At 45.4% G+C, this 16,980-nt stretch overlaps 1 protein-coding gene across 1 annotated transcript; it reads right to left on the reverse strand.

Moving 5' to 3' along the window:
• Positions 1 to 470: 470 nt before the first annotated feature.
• On the reverse strand, positions 471 to 15,704 carry LOC119458197 (uncharacterized). The gene is made up of 5 exons (XM_037720021.2): positions 15,590 to 15,704; positions 10,051 to 10,180; positions 6,540 to 6,685; positions 4,529 to 4,661; positions 471 to 1,255 (listed from the first exon to the last, which is right to left on the reverse strand). The coding sequence occupies exons 1-5, from the start codon at positions 15,642 to 15,644 to the stop codon at positions 997 to 999; spliced, it is 723 nt and encodes a 240-aa protein (XP_037575949.1). The 5' UTR covers positions 15,645 to 15,704; the 3' UTR covers positions 471 to 996.
• Positions 15,705 to 16,980: the final 1,276 nt, after the last annotated feature.

A 16,980-nucleotide genomic window follows, 5' to 3' on the forward strand; every position in this document is an offset into this window, starting at 1 on the left:
CAGGCAATCTTGAGTGCACGTTGTTTGAGAAGCCCTTTGAAACTGTGTCTTGCGGTAAGCACTAATAAACATTTTCTTCTGAGACTTTGCATGGTCAGAAATGCGTAGCCATGAACCAGATTTCGCGTCTCGTAGTGACTTTATATGGTCACCCACCCAGTTCTCTTTTGAATGACTTTAACACTACTAAACTTTCTTTCGTTTAATCCGCTTACTATCTGCGCTTTTATTTCCATCTCTGTGTCTCCCCTGACCTCCTTTTTGTCAATGTAGAGAGGCAAAGTGAGTCTCTCTTTCTGCTTTTTTCTTGTCACTCCTTTTCTCTTTCTTTCTTTCTCTCGCCCATTGGTATACAGCAACTAGTATTTCATTTTGGGTCAAACAAACTGTCCTTTGATTTATTAAAATACATATTGTGTCAATCACTTTATTAATCGATTAATTTATCAATAAATCAGTCAGAACGTCAGTCAAACAATCTATCACTTTTATTGCCCTAAGAAAAGCGCTGAGCAAAGGCAGTCTCGCAAGCCACGCGAAAGTTTTCTTTACTTGACAGACGTCAAGCTGCATTTTCTGTGAAGTTGGTCCGCAATACGCGGGGCGCATACGAAAGTGAGTGGTAATGGCGATGTTTTCTGTGCGAACTAATGAGCAGAGTTTTCTTCTTTGTCGCGCGGGTCTCCATGAGGCGTAATACATTTAAATAAATGTGTGCACGCCCTAATGCTTTGTGAAAAAAAAATCTATGGAACTGTCTTCAATAAAAAGAAGTAGACTCCTTGTCCTAAATTCGATGCACTCAAGTGATGGCTATGACTGTGGGAGAGAATACGCTGGGGTGACCCGTTACTAAACGTTTCTCCCGTCTGAAATGGGGTTGTTAGGATGAATGCGCAAATGAAATGTCACGTGAATGTACTAAGCCCGCGGACGAGCTGCCGTCAATTTGTCGACTCGCGTAATTTACACACAATTATTTGCACATATGGGTGTCTAGTTCTTCCGCCCCAAAGTGCCGGCTGCCTCCAGGAGGAGCTCGACGATGTTGTTGACCCGGCGGTCCTTGGCACCGAGACGCGGTAACTGCGGCAGTGACTTGCAGTTTGGCGAGCCCTTCGTGTAGCGGCCGCAGACGAGGTTGAGCGTCTCGCCGAACATCTCCTCGACGACTCTGACCATGAAGTCCTTGGAGCCGACGCTTTCGCAGGGCGTGAGGCTGTTGGATAGGCAGTCTACCGTGTCGTGGTACGAGCTGCGGCGCATGAACAAAAAAAAAATAATTATTTAGGTATTATTATTATTATTATTATTATTATTAAAAGAATGAATCAGTACAAGGTAATTCTGGTTTCTACAAAATCAAGGACCACGAGAAAAATCGCTGGGCCGCCACGCTACTTGACTGGCCTCATCATACCCGGAAGACAGGGGTAGCAGAAAACACATCTAGCGAATTTGTGCAATACACGCGCACAGGTGCACACAGCTTAGCAGAATAACAACACATGTCGCATCAAAACTGCAAAATGTGGCAGGGTATATCGGGCAAGCGAATAAATACGAAGGAGTACCTCTTCTTGCGCGCAAGTGGTGACCTAAACGGGGACTCGGGAATTGAGAAAAGGGAGTCATACTACCAGTGACTCCGCTTCGACTACCTTAATTTAAGAACGCAAGGATGACTGATCGACCAGCCCACCTCGAGATGCGGTTTCCGGTGTGAGATTTGGTGGGAACCAAGTCGCGTGGGTGCGTTACTTAATTGCGAACGCGTCCTCGTCGAGTTCAACCCGATTTTCGTTAATGGATATGTGGCCGGTATCTGGTCGTTCTCGCTGGCCAATCTCTAAGATAGTGTGGTCTATAAATGCGGCCCCATGTGCCCTTGCGACCACTGGGTTATAGGTCTCTGGGAACGCGCCACTCTTAAATGAACCTCTATGGCGCCAACTCAGGCCACTGAATATCACAATATAACAACTCAGTGGCATCTACGTATACAACACCCACGTACTGACATTTACGTAGTGTTTAGCCTTGAGTAGATATCAACTGGAGTTTACTCAGCTTAGATTAATGCCTTTCTTTGGCTCTGTCACGCGTCCTTGAGGTGGACGGTGGTTGGTGGGTGGAGGTTCACCGCCTCTCAAAAGGCACAGATGCAGAGGACACGTACCGAATTTTGAAGCAACGTTGCGCACTTGTTTGTAACAAGAGTGAGGAGGGCGACAGTCACTTTTCACGCCGACGCTCGCAATGGTGTATAGGACAACCCGCAAATGACGAATCGGCTTACACGTAGAGTCACCTATGCTATACCGCTGCAGATGTACTCGTTAATGGCTCCGTTTCCTTATGGAATTAGGCAATGAAGTAAGAAACACTACCCCAACATTCTCAATGCAAAAAAAAAAAAAATACGTGCTTTCAAGCGCATCACTCCTTTATAAAGCGAGCAACCTTTCATAAGGATTTGGCGTGTCTCTTACATTGACAATCATTGTGCGTGGCTCCTGCACCCAATTTTGTTCTTCTGAATTCGCGCTGTTGTCCGAAAAAAAAACAACATGGCCGCGCGAGCGCGCGTATTTAATCTCGCACGCAAATATACACGTTGCTCAAAACTTAAAGAGCGGTATAGGGCTACTGTTGTGACAAAAAATAGATGACGGTAGAAGATGTCAGATATGTAGGAGGGCCCGAATAATTTTATCCCGTTCTGTTGTTTACGAAAGCAAATGAAGGAGAAGAACAGGAAAAGGACAGCTTTTTGTGCATCTGTTTCCGGTCATATGGCCATATTGTACTAAACGATCAATCCGAATACAGTGGTGCTATCTAAAATAGCACAAGGCCTTCTGCGATGATCAGAGCGCTTGACGTCAAGTTGGGAGCTCCAAGAAAAACTCTAAGATATTTTCCCGTCAATCGCCGCAAGTTGTCTTCTGAACGGAAGACACCGTGGAGTACTGGCAATGAACATCCTAAAACCAATCACACTACAGTGGCGTGAAGCTTTAACATGTTATCCGTGGAGCTTCTTCATCGCGCTACAGCCATATATCCTTTCTTGCGCGCAAGTGGTGACCCAACGAGGACTCGGCAATTGATAAAAGGGAGTCACACTACCAGTGACTCCGCTTCGACTACACGGTAAGAGGGATTCGGATAACACTATCGACATTTCTTTCCGCAGCTTGCAAGTGCTGGGTTCATAGTAAGCACCGATGAGGAATAATTCTAAGAAGGCGATGAACTTTGACTATTTCTTAGTGATGACCATCGAGACAGATATTAGAATTCTTATGACGCTTCAGTGTGAACGGTGGCCTTGCAGCTGATTTTCAGGAGACAAGCTCGTGTCTCCTTCCTGTAAGAACTCATTTACTTGGTTAAACGCGACTTTCAAAGTTATTTCTATGATTTGAAGTGTTTGTCCCGATGTTAAACTGCAAATGTCGCGCGCATACATCGAGCAGCAAATGTTCGGTGAAAGCCAACGAGGCAACTGCACCAACACTGCGTTAAATAATGCGGGACTTAAGAAGCTTCCCTGCGGAACTCCATGTTTCACCTTATGTTCCAAGGTTTTTACTTTGCTAATCGCAACGAACATCCGTCTCCTAGTGAGAAAATTGTTTATTACACGCAGTGTCTTTCCAATAATGCTGAGTATAACACTAAGCCTTTGATGACATGCACGTGACAAACCGTGTCGTATGCCCGTTTGATGTCCAGGAATATGGCAACTGTGACATTTTGTCTTCTTCTTTCGTGATCCACACAAGTAAAAAAAAATCCGTAACGCTGTCCACAATACACCCAGAATGGAAATTGAGCAGATTTGGTTGCAACAAATTTTGTGTCTCATTGCACCACTGTATTCATTCATTGATTATATTTTCCACTAGTTTGGAGCTGCAGTTGGTGAGGCTTATTGTTCTGAATTACTCTAGAGCCACGGGGTCGTTTTGAGACGGTACAAGAGGAGGACTATGTGCCGAAGTGTAATATTGCGGCACTCCGGCGTTCTTACGCAAAGGCATAAGCAGTTACCATTACAAGAAAGTAATTTGGCTACTTTGGTTTATTTCACAGATAATCGACAGCCATAATATTCGGTCTATATGCACGCGCTATGCTGCTAGGCGAAAGACACTAAACACCGTAGTCATTGAAAGAAAATACAAGTTTTTGTAGTACACAAGACTCCGTGAGGTCTTTTCCTTCTAAAGAGCATTTCTTTTTGCATTTACTACCTCTACATCATGAAACTGCGTTTCATATTTAGTAATTTGTTGCACCCCAGGGACATAGGTATTGCATAGTAAAGTTGAAAACAGCGTCAGGCTCTTGTGCTAGAGAAGCCAGTGTGACGCGGGTTCGAATCCACTCGGTACCAGATAGATTTTAAGAACTTTTTTATTGGAGAGAAAGCGGCGTAAAGAGGCCACATAGAAAGATCGAGACAACGTGGCCGACGTAGGGTAATAATGCGAATAGCATTAAGAAAAAGAAAACTTACCAGCAGGTGTAGTGAATGACATCCTTGGCAGGTGCCTTGACGATGGCACGCTCCAGAATAGTTAAAAAGTTTTTAACGCATTTGTGAAGCTTGTCGCCGTGGGAGTTCATACACTTGATGCCTCTCTGGTATTCTGGTGTGGGAATTGAACAGAATAAAAATTAAAAAAAAAGCAGGAGATCAACATTACAGAAAAATATTTCCTGCTCATTTTCGGTGTCCTAGACTTTTCGCCACACCAAGCCAGACATTAGGTATGGCATCACGGAGGTACCGGAATTACAAAACACGTTGAAGTCAATAATGACAATACCCTAAGGAGTTTACAGGCTTCCTAACTAAGACTGACAACTGTGCAGAGTATTTTGGACAAGATCTCCCGGACCATGTAATGTTCCGCTTTGCTCGCTCAGATGTTTATTCCTACTTTACTGAGGTGTTCCAGATGCCCACTCTTTCCACGAAGTTCCATGAGCATGAGTTCAAAGGCGACGACCAAAGTAGAAACGAGCTGTTGCAGTAATGCAGTCAGGAGATATACATTGATTTTAATTTTTCAAGAGAATCGGATATGGCTGGCAATTTCACAACGCCTGCATCGTAGAGTTTCCTAGCATTTCTTAGAAGACTAAGTGGGGCTGCGGCACAGCTACGCGCTTTGGAATGCCGTGAATTCAGGTCTTCCGAAATACCACCTTTCTCGGAGAACCTACAGACCTTGAAGCCGCGTCCGGCTAACAGCGCTCCTTCTGCAACAATTGCACCCTGTACTAAAATACCGGGGTATACTACTATATCTTGTATGGTTAAGCAAGAGCATAATTAATTAAGGCATGAGCACTCGCGCTGGGTTGCGTGGTTAAGTGAAACACGAACAGTGCCAGCCGGTCTGCGCTCTCGGTGTGTTGGTTAAAACCGACTAAGAATATTTATGCACGCTTTATTAAATGAAAGCTGTATTTGTTTAGCCGTGACCCCGTTTCGTGCCAAGTAAGGTGAAACACAAGTGGAATCACCCATATCCCGGCATGCCTGTGGTGGTGCAGTTCGCGCCAGATTAAGCGCGCGAACGGTGCCGCCAGCTTAGGCTCAAGGTAATATTGCAAGAAACTCTATGCGACCTGATAAGGAGCACTGTGCACTAGTTTCAAGCTCGAACCTCGTCTTTGAATTTGCGCTCATTGATCTCGTTGTTCAGTATCACCCAAACATCCAACCAGCGGGTAATTTTAAGCAATGACTCCGTGCACTGTTCAGCAGAGGTTGAAATATACAAGCGCTTTCGAACAGCTATCGTAGCGACGCTCCGGTGACAGCATTTTTGAGAGACGAATAACAGCGTTAGCGATAATCAATTTGTCACGTGGCCCCTGCGAGCTGCTTTCCAGTGCGTGAGGTGTTTCTAGCTAAGAACGTTACACACAGATTTACAATGCATGGTGCCTTTCGGCGATGACTATGTCCAATTACCAAAAATATTTATTTGAAACAAAACGATTGTTCCTAATTGAGGAAATTCCGAGCAATGGCTGGGCTTCAGAAATTGTGCTATAAAATCAATAACCTCTTTATTAGCAAAGTTTCACTAGATTTGTATGAAAATTGTCTCGAATAAAAGAGAAAGAGAGAGAAAGAAAGAAAGAAAGATTTTGGTTATTACCTTGGTGTACATGTCACCTAAGGCATGTCCGACTAAATGTGATCAGAATTTCCCGGACCAGGACGGTTTTTTCTTCTACAACGAAACCTCACTTTCTTATATCGTTCTTTATAGCTTCGAACTTCATTCTGGTAAATGATACATTTTCCCTTTTATGAATATTCCTCCACCCTACGGACTTCCTCGGAAGCGAATTGCAATATTATGAAACTGGGGACATTTCACAACTCCGTGTTCTAGCGTTATCCTTTGAGAGAAAGCGCTATTCTTTGATCGCACTGTCAACATTTATTCTGGGTATGCTTCTGACATGCCTGCGGAAAATGCAGAGATGCTATAAAACGAACATACTTTTGTACGGATCCGAACCAACGTTGCAGACAGCCTCGATGTTCTCTTCCAACGCCTTTATTGCCACCAGTGACGCGGCTTTGGGCAATCCATCCGTACAGTCATTGATGAACTTGAGCGTGCAAGGGATCTGTGTCTTGTCTTTCCTGGAATTAAAGCACACGCTATATGTAATGAAGCACAGAGGTATGAAATATGCACCGAAATATAGGACACGCTGTGAAGCTCATGACAGATAGTAAGAGCGATTGATTCAGTGATCGATTGGGTTTGCCTTCGGATGGTACAATGTGGCATTCCACATGATTCGCGTACAAAGCACGATTGCTCTGATTTTCGGAACCGGTTGGAACCTGGTAGAAACTTGTTGGATGACGTTGTTACGCAGTAAACATTTTTGCACCCTTAAATGCGCTAGTTTATGCCATCGCTCACACCATTGCATTTAAGGCAGTAAAATATTGTTATTGTACAGGTCAGTACTGCAGCTGTGACTAAAGAGGTGGTAGTTGGAATCTGGACCGCCTGGTGCTGACCAGGTGGTCCCAGTCAAGATACTTCAACAGTTGGAGCGCTTCAAGTGTACAAATGCAACAAACTAAGCATCCCTAGGTGCGGAAAAGATTTTCCTGTGTAGTACGAATAGCTATAAAATATTTGTTGTATAGTCACTGTGATAAAATAATAGTCGCATACTGGAATGCTGAGAAAATCGTATCATGTGTCGTAGCTTGATTTACGCTTTCCACTAGCGACATCCTAAGACTAACTACCGAACCATGACTATATTTGTTGTCCGTGCTATCGGGTACTTAAGCCACTGAACATTCATCAATAATTTCACATCTATCTTACGTCGGCGGATTCCATGCTGTATATATGCTTACAAATGTCTTACTCTGATCACTCAACCTAATCATTGGTTGGCTCCGACTGTGCTTTCTCTTCTTTGGCAGCAGTTTTGTTATACTGTGACCTACAACCGGTTATCTGCTTTACGAATTACATGGCAATTCATTGCGTCTGTTTGTTTGGGTTACTTTCTGCCGTCCTCGACTGCGCTTCCCTTCTCTTGGTATCCATTCTGTAACCCTAATGGTCCACCGGTTATCCATCCTACGCATTACATGGCCTGCCCAGCTCCATTTCTTCCGCTTAATGTCAACTAGAATATCGTCTACCCCCGTTTGTTCTCTGATCCACACCGCTCTCTTCCTGTCTCTTAACGTTACTCCTAAGATTTTTCGTTCCATTGCTCTTTGTGCGGTCCTTAACTTGTTCTCGAGCTTCTTTGTTAACCTCCAAGTTTCTGCCCCGTATGTTAGCACCGGTAGAATGCAATGATTGTACACTTTTCTTTTCAACGACAGTGGTAAGCTCCCAGTCAGGATTTGGCAATGCCTGCCGTATGCACTCCAACCTAATTTTATTCTTCTGTAAATTTCTTTCTCATGATCAGGGTCCCCTGTGAGTAATTGACCTAGATAAACATATTCCTTTACAGATTCTAGAGGCTGACTGGCGATCCTGAATTCTTGTTCCCTTGCCAGGCTATACAAGTACATAAATATCTGCCAATATGGGTTCCCTAATGTGACTTCCCATCTCTTATATTCGCCTTCTAATTTGCGCCCATCAATTGCAACGTCAATGCTTGTGGCGTGGCCCTTATAGCTTTTCAAGGTTGGTGCAGAAAGCGAGCAAATAAACTTCGCAGGGTGTGCCATTAGAAATCATCATCATCATCATCGTCCTCTCAATGGGGCTCAAGGTGAGACCGAAGGGAAAGAGTTGGGGTTCGTAACTAGAAGTTTACTCTTGGTTGCACTAATGACGCTTTATGCACCAGGGTGTTGTAAAACCTCAGAATATAGTATTTGCTTTGACACCTTATTAACCGCCACGCTCTAGCACTGAACCATACACGAACAGAGCGAGGGCAGCACGAACGCGCCTCAGCCGTCCCTGTAATTGCTGTCACAATAAAGTTGGCAGTATCGCCTGTATGGCGAAACATTATTGGTAACGATAATATTAATTTTGATAATGAATTATGATAACATGCCTGGCGAAGCTACATCAGACTTTTCTGGCAGAACCTGTAAGGCAGCCACAATCGTATCGCTTCAAATAATGCAGAAAACATGAACAAAATCTTACACGTAAAAAATGCGTTTTGCTACATTTTAAAAATGTACTATCGGCCAAGAAAGTAAACGGACCACAGCTCCAGCGGCCGGAGCGGCTGCCTAGCCACAACGGGGCGCTGCTGTCTTGCTGCGCGCGCTTGGGTCGAGAGTGCCGTGGGTGACGTTAAGCTTCTCCCTCACTCAGTGGCACAAGAAGGGCCGATGCAGGGCCCAAAAATGGTAGACATCGCTGGTCTAATGCAACAACTGGGGTGACATCTACCGATGAGCCACATGGTTGTGGTATATCTCGCGGGAAGATACGATCGTATCTTATCCCGAAAGGCCGACCCGCAACGGCCATGTCTAAGTTCGCACCACCCTCTCTTTGTCGACTTTCCAACCGCTTGCACGCCTAGTTTCCTGCCGCCCTTCCGTGGCGGCGGCACCATCGCGCGTGTAAATAAAACAAGGCGCAGTTCTCCATCTTGAAGTTCACTTTTCTTTCATCGTCGTAATGGGGAGGCCGCGTGTATAGAGCGCACTCCCGGCGCCGACTGCATTCTCGTCGCTCTTCGTAGGCGCGTTGCTCCTCGGGAGTCGGAACTATACGTGGCCCCCCCATTCTGTGTGGCCCCTGTGTTGCGTGTGAAGCAACTTCACTGGTCGTTCACCTTCACAGAGTGGAATGACACCCGCTTTTCATTATTTAACCTCCGTTTTGCTCGTATCGTCTTTGACTAGCTTTACCCCCTTTATCCCAGTACAGAATAGTCAGCTTGTCTATGCACTCGCTAACCTCTCTGCCCCCCCCCCCCTCTCTTTTTACTTTCCATCTTTTGTAATTGTGGCGTGGTGTTTGATTTCTGAATACCGAGAGTTACCTCCGCATCAGAAATGCGCCTTCACATTAAGCGACGACTTGTCTTGGTCAAGTCCGGCTCACGACAACGCATGACGTGAGTGCACTCAAGGAAACACAATGAGCGTCTTGGGAATGTTCACGTCAGGCGCTGTCTTAATCCGAAATTGACAAAGCCAAGGCGTGTATTGAATACGGGGGTTAAATTTTACCAAAACTATTGAAAAAGTAATTACGTGCTCCAACTCGCGGAGCTACACTGTGGGCTACGAGAGACAGCGTGGTATAGGGCTTCCTATTAAATTTGCACCACCAAAAATGATTCAAAGGAAATTAAATGTTCTTACCGAAACGTATTTGCATACCATATCTAGCAGAACGGGGATGTCGCGATCTGGAATCTAAGCTCACAACCTTGTGCTAAGCAGCACAACGTCGTAGCGGCTGTATACCGCCGGCCGTATTAGAAAAGCTGCCTCGGTCCTTTTCTAACAAGCATGAACTCTGCTGCGTCACTCACTTGCATCCCTCGTCGAACTCTTGCCCAGACTCGTGCAGGTGCGGCCCTTTCTTATAGGGCACGTAGTCGTCTCCGCAAGCCCTCAGGGTCTCGATTTTGCAGCCGGCATTCAGCCTCAATTCGCATTTGCCTTTTGGAGAAGGAGAGCAGGTGACAGTTAATTATGGAGAAAAATACGGGGATTTGACGGGATAGATTCTTCGTGAGCTAAAAATCGTATAAATGAAAGAGAAAGAGAAGCCATGGAGAAATCATAGGGAAATTGTTACGTTTATTTCATCATCATCATCATCATCATCAGCAGCAGCCTATAGTTTATGTCCTCTGCAGGACGAAGGCCTCTCCCTACTATCTCCAATTGCCCCTGTCTTGCGCTAGCGTATTCCAACTTGCGCCTGCAAATTTCCTGACTTCATCATCCCATCTGGTTTTCTGCCGACCTCGACTGCGCTTCCCTTCTCTTGGTATCCATTCTGTAACCCTAATGGTCCGATGGTTATCCATCCTACGCATTACATGGCCTGCCCAGCTCCATTTCTTCCGCTTAATGTCAGCTAGAATATCGGCTATCCCCGTTTGTTCTCTGATCCACACCGCTGTCTTCCTGTCTCTTAACGTTAGTCCTAACATTTTTCGTTCCATCGCTCTTTGTGCAACTCAACTTCTTCTCGAGCTCAACTTCTTCTCGAGCTTCCTTGTTAAACTCTAAGTTTCTGCACCTTATTTTAGCACGTTTATTTGAAGAGTACAAATTCGAAATCAAGAGATGTAGATGAGGGAAATGAAAGTGGATGAAAAGACAACTTGGCCCAGGGTGGGAGCCGAAGCCATATCTCCCCAATTAGCGTACGGTACAGTCACCAAATAAGCTACCACGTTGGCCATACTCCCGTCAAATGTCTTGCGTATTTTTGTATGTGTGTTCTCACTTCATCGCCAACCCATCGTGCCAAGAATGTATCCAAAAATGTTTAGGCTGTGTACATCAACCTGTACGTAATAATATGTGCGCGCTGGAGAGAGGAGTTTTAACAATAACTGTAACAGTTAACCCAGCGAAAGGCTCGGCAAGCCAAGGCAGGTTTAATATATCACAAGACATTGAGCAGCATTGACATTATTGAAGCAAAGAAAAAAGCGCGGCAACTATTAGCTTTTCATGGGGAATTTTTCACGGGAAACCACAACATCATATCTTTTTCTTCACTACTTTCACCTCTCTCGTCGTCATCATCATCATCAGCCAATATTGAGGTCCACTGCAGGACGAATGCGATCTCCAATTACCCCTGTCTTGCGCTAGCTGATTCCAACTTGTAGTTCACCTCCCGTAGTTCTCCGCAGTTATTGGTGCAGTAATAATTTGCATCTTTCTTATCGAGACATTGTGTCCATTTGCCGAAAAACTAAAGCCCATGCATTGAATGCCTATGTCGACAAAATAAACGTAAGTGGCTGAGCAAACGCCACAGCCTACCAGAGCATGGATGGAACTGTTCCACGTTAGAAAACATGTAAGTGAGCAGACAGCGCGCCATAGGTGTCTCCTTTGATGGAAAAAAGAACTTAGTTTTACACGTTCACCTTTATAACTATAGAAATAAATTAGACAGATCCAACGCAGATGGCGGAATCCTTGTGAATCGAATCTCTCGTGAAGCGGTTAATTGAAAGCCACGAAATTGTTCATATTCTCTTCCCTGTCTTACAGCAGAATGATTACATGCCTGCTCGGCAAACTCGCGGATACCTACACCACGCGGCCGACACATGGCCCACGCGTGAGCGGATTGCGTTGTCTCCAGGATGGGCACAGTTTTCACTATACCATTTCCGGTATTGGTCCCGTTTACTATTTCACTCTTTCGAAGAACGGCCCGCTCTACTCTCCAAAGAGCCAATCGAACAGGCACGCCAAACCCCGGTGAGAAACACGGAGCAAGCTTGACTTGAGTGAAAGCATTTTAGTGAATTTAGTGAATGAATAGAAGGCGCATATTTGTTGCGGTGTTGATAATTAGGTACCGTTTGTCGTTTCATTCCACAATTTCATAGAGAACAGAGCCGATCGCCCTCAGAAATGTAGGGGTAGCACATATGGCTATATATTTGTTACATGAGTGCTTTCATGATTCTCCTTTCGACCGACCCAATGAACGGACGCATGGTAGCGGTGTTCCGATGGAGTAGTTTGAGTGGCGCGGTATAAAAGTTTCCAAGTCAGACAACGAGAACCAGGCTTCGTAGACAGCATGCCAACAAGTGTTCTTGTTATTAAGACAATTTTTCTGCACGGAGGCGTCCGAAGCCATCTGTACAAGTTAGGTTTAAGACGCACCGGTGGTTTTGTCTCTGCTCGCTGATGTTGTCGCCTTGGGGGCGTACAGAATGAGCCGTGTTTGGGCAGTAACTTCAAAAATTCGGAAACGGTAGAGAAGACAATGAGCCATGGTTAAAGGACCGTGAAAGACTGTCGCTATATGGCATTATATCCAGAAAATCAAGATGAACGTACGCATGATGCAGCAATTTTTTGTGACACATTGCGGCATATTGCACATCATCTGTTACAATGTGTTACAAAACGGTGTACGGCAAACGTTGTACTGGACGTTTACAGACGTTACCTAAGAATGATGCTAAGGTGACACCATGCTGTATACATTCCATAGCAAGTATGTGCAATAAATTATGTCATCTCGGTAGTGTCACAGGAGATATTTCCCAGCAATTCGCATGCTTATCCTATTTATACTACGAGGTCTGTTAGAAAAGTATCCGACTTTTTTTGCGAGCACCTGATGGATATGAAAGAAGCGCGCTTGCATCAGCCGACCTTGAACCTTCGTGCGCATGCGCGTATTTTTTTTCTGCCTGCCAATAGCGTCAGTCGCTGGGACGCAGCGTTTGAATGAGGTAGTGTGCAGCGCTCTCATCGGTTTTTTTTATTGCAAGGAAAATGGCTGAGCAACTGGAGCAGCGCCACTGCATCAAATTTTGCCAGAAACTGGGTGACAGCCAAGTGTAAACCATTCGGAAGATTCAGACGGCTTTCGGTGACGATGCTATGAGCAGCACACAGATTAAGGAGTGGTACGACCGGTTTAAAGACGGCCGCACATCGGTGGAGAGCGATCCATGCTCCGGTCGGCCATCAACATGTCGAAATGACCAGGTCATTACCGAAGTGAACGCTGCGGTGATGCGGGACCGTCGTGTGACTAACCGAAAAATTGCGGGAAAGGTGGGCAGCAGCATTTTTTCGGCATATTCCATTATGACCGAAGATTTGGCCATGAAGAGGTCCACAGGAAATTGGCGCATCCATCACGACAATGCTCCTGCACATTCGTCGCACTTGATTCAGACTTTTTCGGCGAAAAACCAGACGCCTGTAGTTCAACAGGCTCCTTACTCTCCTGATATGGCCCCCTGCGCCTTCTGGCTGTTTCCCAAAATCTAGAGGTCATTGAAAGGAGTGCGATTTCAGACAAGATAGGGCATTATGGCTGCAACGACAGCTGAGCTAAACTCCATTCCGAAAGAGGCCTTCTCGGAATGCTTCCAACAATGGCAGCACCGTCGGGAGAAGTGTGTGGAGTCCCAAGGAGACTAATTTGAGGGTGATTAGGTTTCCAACACTCCAGTTATGCCTGTTTTTTTTTTCTTCATCCAAAGGTCGGATACTTTTCTAACAGACCTCGTATATCTGGTCCTTCAACAAAGCGAGTTCCGGTAAAATAAGCTGATCCATATGGTAAATGTCGTTTAATACTCTTCAGAAATTTACATTTTTGCAAAAATGTAGGTAAATTAATTGCAGCGCATTGTAGACAAAGACTACTGCAAAATGAGACACACAGGACGCCGTGTGTCAAGTAGCCCAAATTCCCGTTTTACATTTCTGCACAATATCTGAGCGTAAGTGCTTTTTATCATGAAGTTTGTCCGCCTTCACTAATGCCAAGAACTATTTGTGGAAAACTAGGGGATCACGAAGCTTTTATAATATTGGTTCCAATCAATCCACCACACGAGGCGGTGGCTGAGTAGCCTCCTTCTATGTTGAAGTTTCTCCCGGAGTATTAAAAGCAGACTGCAGGCATTCAATCCCGTCGTCGTTATACACAGCGTGGAAATGTACTGAAAATGAAGGACGAAGCATTTTATTCACCGTGAACCTGATTGCAGAAAGGATGGAGCCGGCAGACAGGGTAAGTATAGGCCTCTGCAGAGCGAGGAATCCATTACAGCAGATAGTTGTAGGTGACTCACCAAGGAGTGAGGGTGCTGCTTCGATGCGTTTTCAATGTCCCTTGCGCCGAAGGCCTTGCGATAAATAGGCCGATGTCTCAAAGGAATAGCCTTGCCCTAATTTGACTCGTGCTGCTCCATCCGCATGCGTCACCTCTCCTCAAATAACGATCCTAGAGCACAATGTTTTCACCGTGTGCCAATAAAAAAAAAGAAAATTACCTTTTACAAACCTGCTGCAATGCCAACACTACACCAATTCATTTCGGTGGGAGCTGAAACAGGCGATGACTTCTGGGTATGGTCGTCATGCCAATGTGTATATGTCATCGTCCTCACGCCGTCAGCATCCCGCCATCGTCTTCATACAGTCGTCTTCATGCCACCGCCGTTATAGAATCGCCGAAATCCCATTATCGTGCGGTCGTCGTCACCCTGTCGTTATTATACGATCTCGGTCATTTCAGAATCGTCGACGCATTATCATGCCGTCGACGCGTGATGGTGCCTTCGGCTGCACCAGAAAGCCGGCGCATGCTCGACAATCAGAGAAGACCGCAGTAGTTTAAGCTACAACGCTGTAAAACATTCTTTACGCTGAAATGTAATGGAAGAAGTGGACCCTTCAGGCCCCCAAGTGGTTTGGCGAGCTCGAAATTTGGAGCATAAGTGCCTAGCCTACACATCAGCTAATGCTTAAACTATTCGCATTACATGCTCGTAATCATCCTTTGAGATTTTGTAATTGCACGAGTGTTTTTCCAGTTCCCAGCCCTAGCTGTTGAATCACGTGTTCAGCGAGCGCAATCGAATAAACGTGTTGGAGGGTCACTTTGTTGTATAGCTGCTTGAGCCACCTATTTTCCACCTCCGCCGATTTATACATACGAACAATTCGCTCGCACAAGCACGGGAACCAGCGAACCATAGCAGAAAACCTTCCTTGGGTTTAGCCTTCACATCGACGTCCATCTTGTCAAAAGAAAATTTTCGGGGCATGCACTTTTCAGCTCAGATTGACTCCTTGAAACCCAAAAAGTAACAGTTCATTATATTTAGCACAGTAAGATTCCTTGACAGATGAGGAAGAAGACCGTGAAACTGAATACGAACAGTGGTATTCTACATTGACATTGATGGTTCCGTCTTCAATATAACGTACAGTACCTTGTTAACGAAAGTTTTCAATGAAGTAGTGTTTGGCTGTATGATACGGCACTAACAGTTACGCGCTGTGAATGAGTGGAAGAGCACAATCGTCACCATAGAACAGAGCTCAACTCACCAAGCAGTGGTACAGTGACCAGAACGAGCAGTCCGAAAGGAAGGCTGGCCGCCATCACGAGTGAACGCGCGATCTCGCCTAGTGTCCAACTCAAACTGAACGGTAGTCACACATGCAGGGGGGTATTAAATGTGCAGTCGTCATCAAGGAAAGAAACGATAAAATAAGAGAGTGGTGTGGAATTAACCTCAAAACGATCGAAGGCCGCGATGGTGCGGAAAGGTCTGCGTCTCCTTCGCCCATTCTGTTGTATTGCGGAACGCGTATGCGGCGGTCATGGCCATTCTGATTGATGAAAAGAAAACGAAGCTAAAAATGAGATGGGCGAGGGAAGTCCATTGTGAAACTGGCTTATGCCTCGCGTGGATTGAAAGGTGTGTATGCCTGCTAAGAGGCAATGTGTGTTTGGTGATGGCACGTGTTTACTGCGAAAGAGTACAGCAACTCGTCTCGAATAAGTTAGTGGGCAAGCTCGACACAATGTTCAAACTTTGGACTCGCATACGTAATTTGTTTCGCGTTGCGTCATCGGATTGCCGTGCTGTTGCGTCGAGCACACGTGTTTCGGGTGGCTGATGGCGACAAGCTCATCATTGAATTCGTACCTTCGTGAAGGGGCGCTGCCAGAGCTGGCACCGCTGCGTGTTGTCTGCCGGAGATTTGGCAACACAGGTGTTTGCCAAGTAAAGGATTTGCCATAGAGACAAGCGAAAGCAGCAAGTTATTCGTTGTGGCGCTTGCCCCAGTTGTTGTGTAACCCTGTAGGAAAATTAGTTTTATTTGCAACGTTGCTCTTTCTTACTTACAAGGCGAGAGAGAATTAAGCATTACCGAAAGTGAATGAATTGACAAACTTGTTGGCGCACTACAACGACTGCTCATGTGAACCGCTGTTTCAGGAAAATAAAATTCTAAGTGGGAAAAATTTAGGAGGATATATCCCCAATGTATGACCATGAAAGCGAAGCTTACTTCGTTTCGGAGAATGGAGCATTGAAACACGACGCACGGCACCTATAATATGTACGTCTCTTTATTTACAGATTACAACGTGTCCGTGGTTTCAGGCCGCTTGTTTTTCTCTTGTTCTGCCACTGTCAGACTTTTCCGAGGGAGAGCCATTCAAAAATCATCAGAGAAAGCGTCTTCTGCAGTCTCTTTCAAATATGCTTGACGACGTCGAGTGCCTAGTTCTGAATGGTTAGTAGTTCTAAGTACTTTTATCTAGCTGTTCGCGAAACGTAACTGCTCTTGCTGGTGCCGGAAGACCCTGTGCTGACAATTTGCCCAGCCTTAAATTATTTGGTACTATGCGGATACGTCATAAATGAAGCAAGATCACATGTAGCACACAACCTTTAGTCAAACGCCACAGTTGACCGGGGTTGATT

The sequence above is a fragment of the Dermacentor silvarum genome, chromosome 7, assembly GCF_013339745.2.
Source record: "Dermacentor silvarum isolate Dsil-2018 chromosome 7, BIME_Dsil_1.4, whole genome shotgun sequence".
NCBI lineage: Eukaryota > Metazoa > Arthropoda > Arachnida > Ixodida > Ixodidae > Dermacentor > Dermacentor silvarum.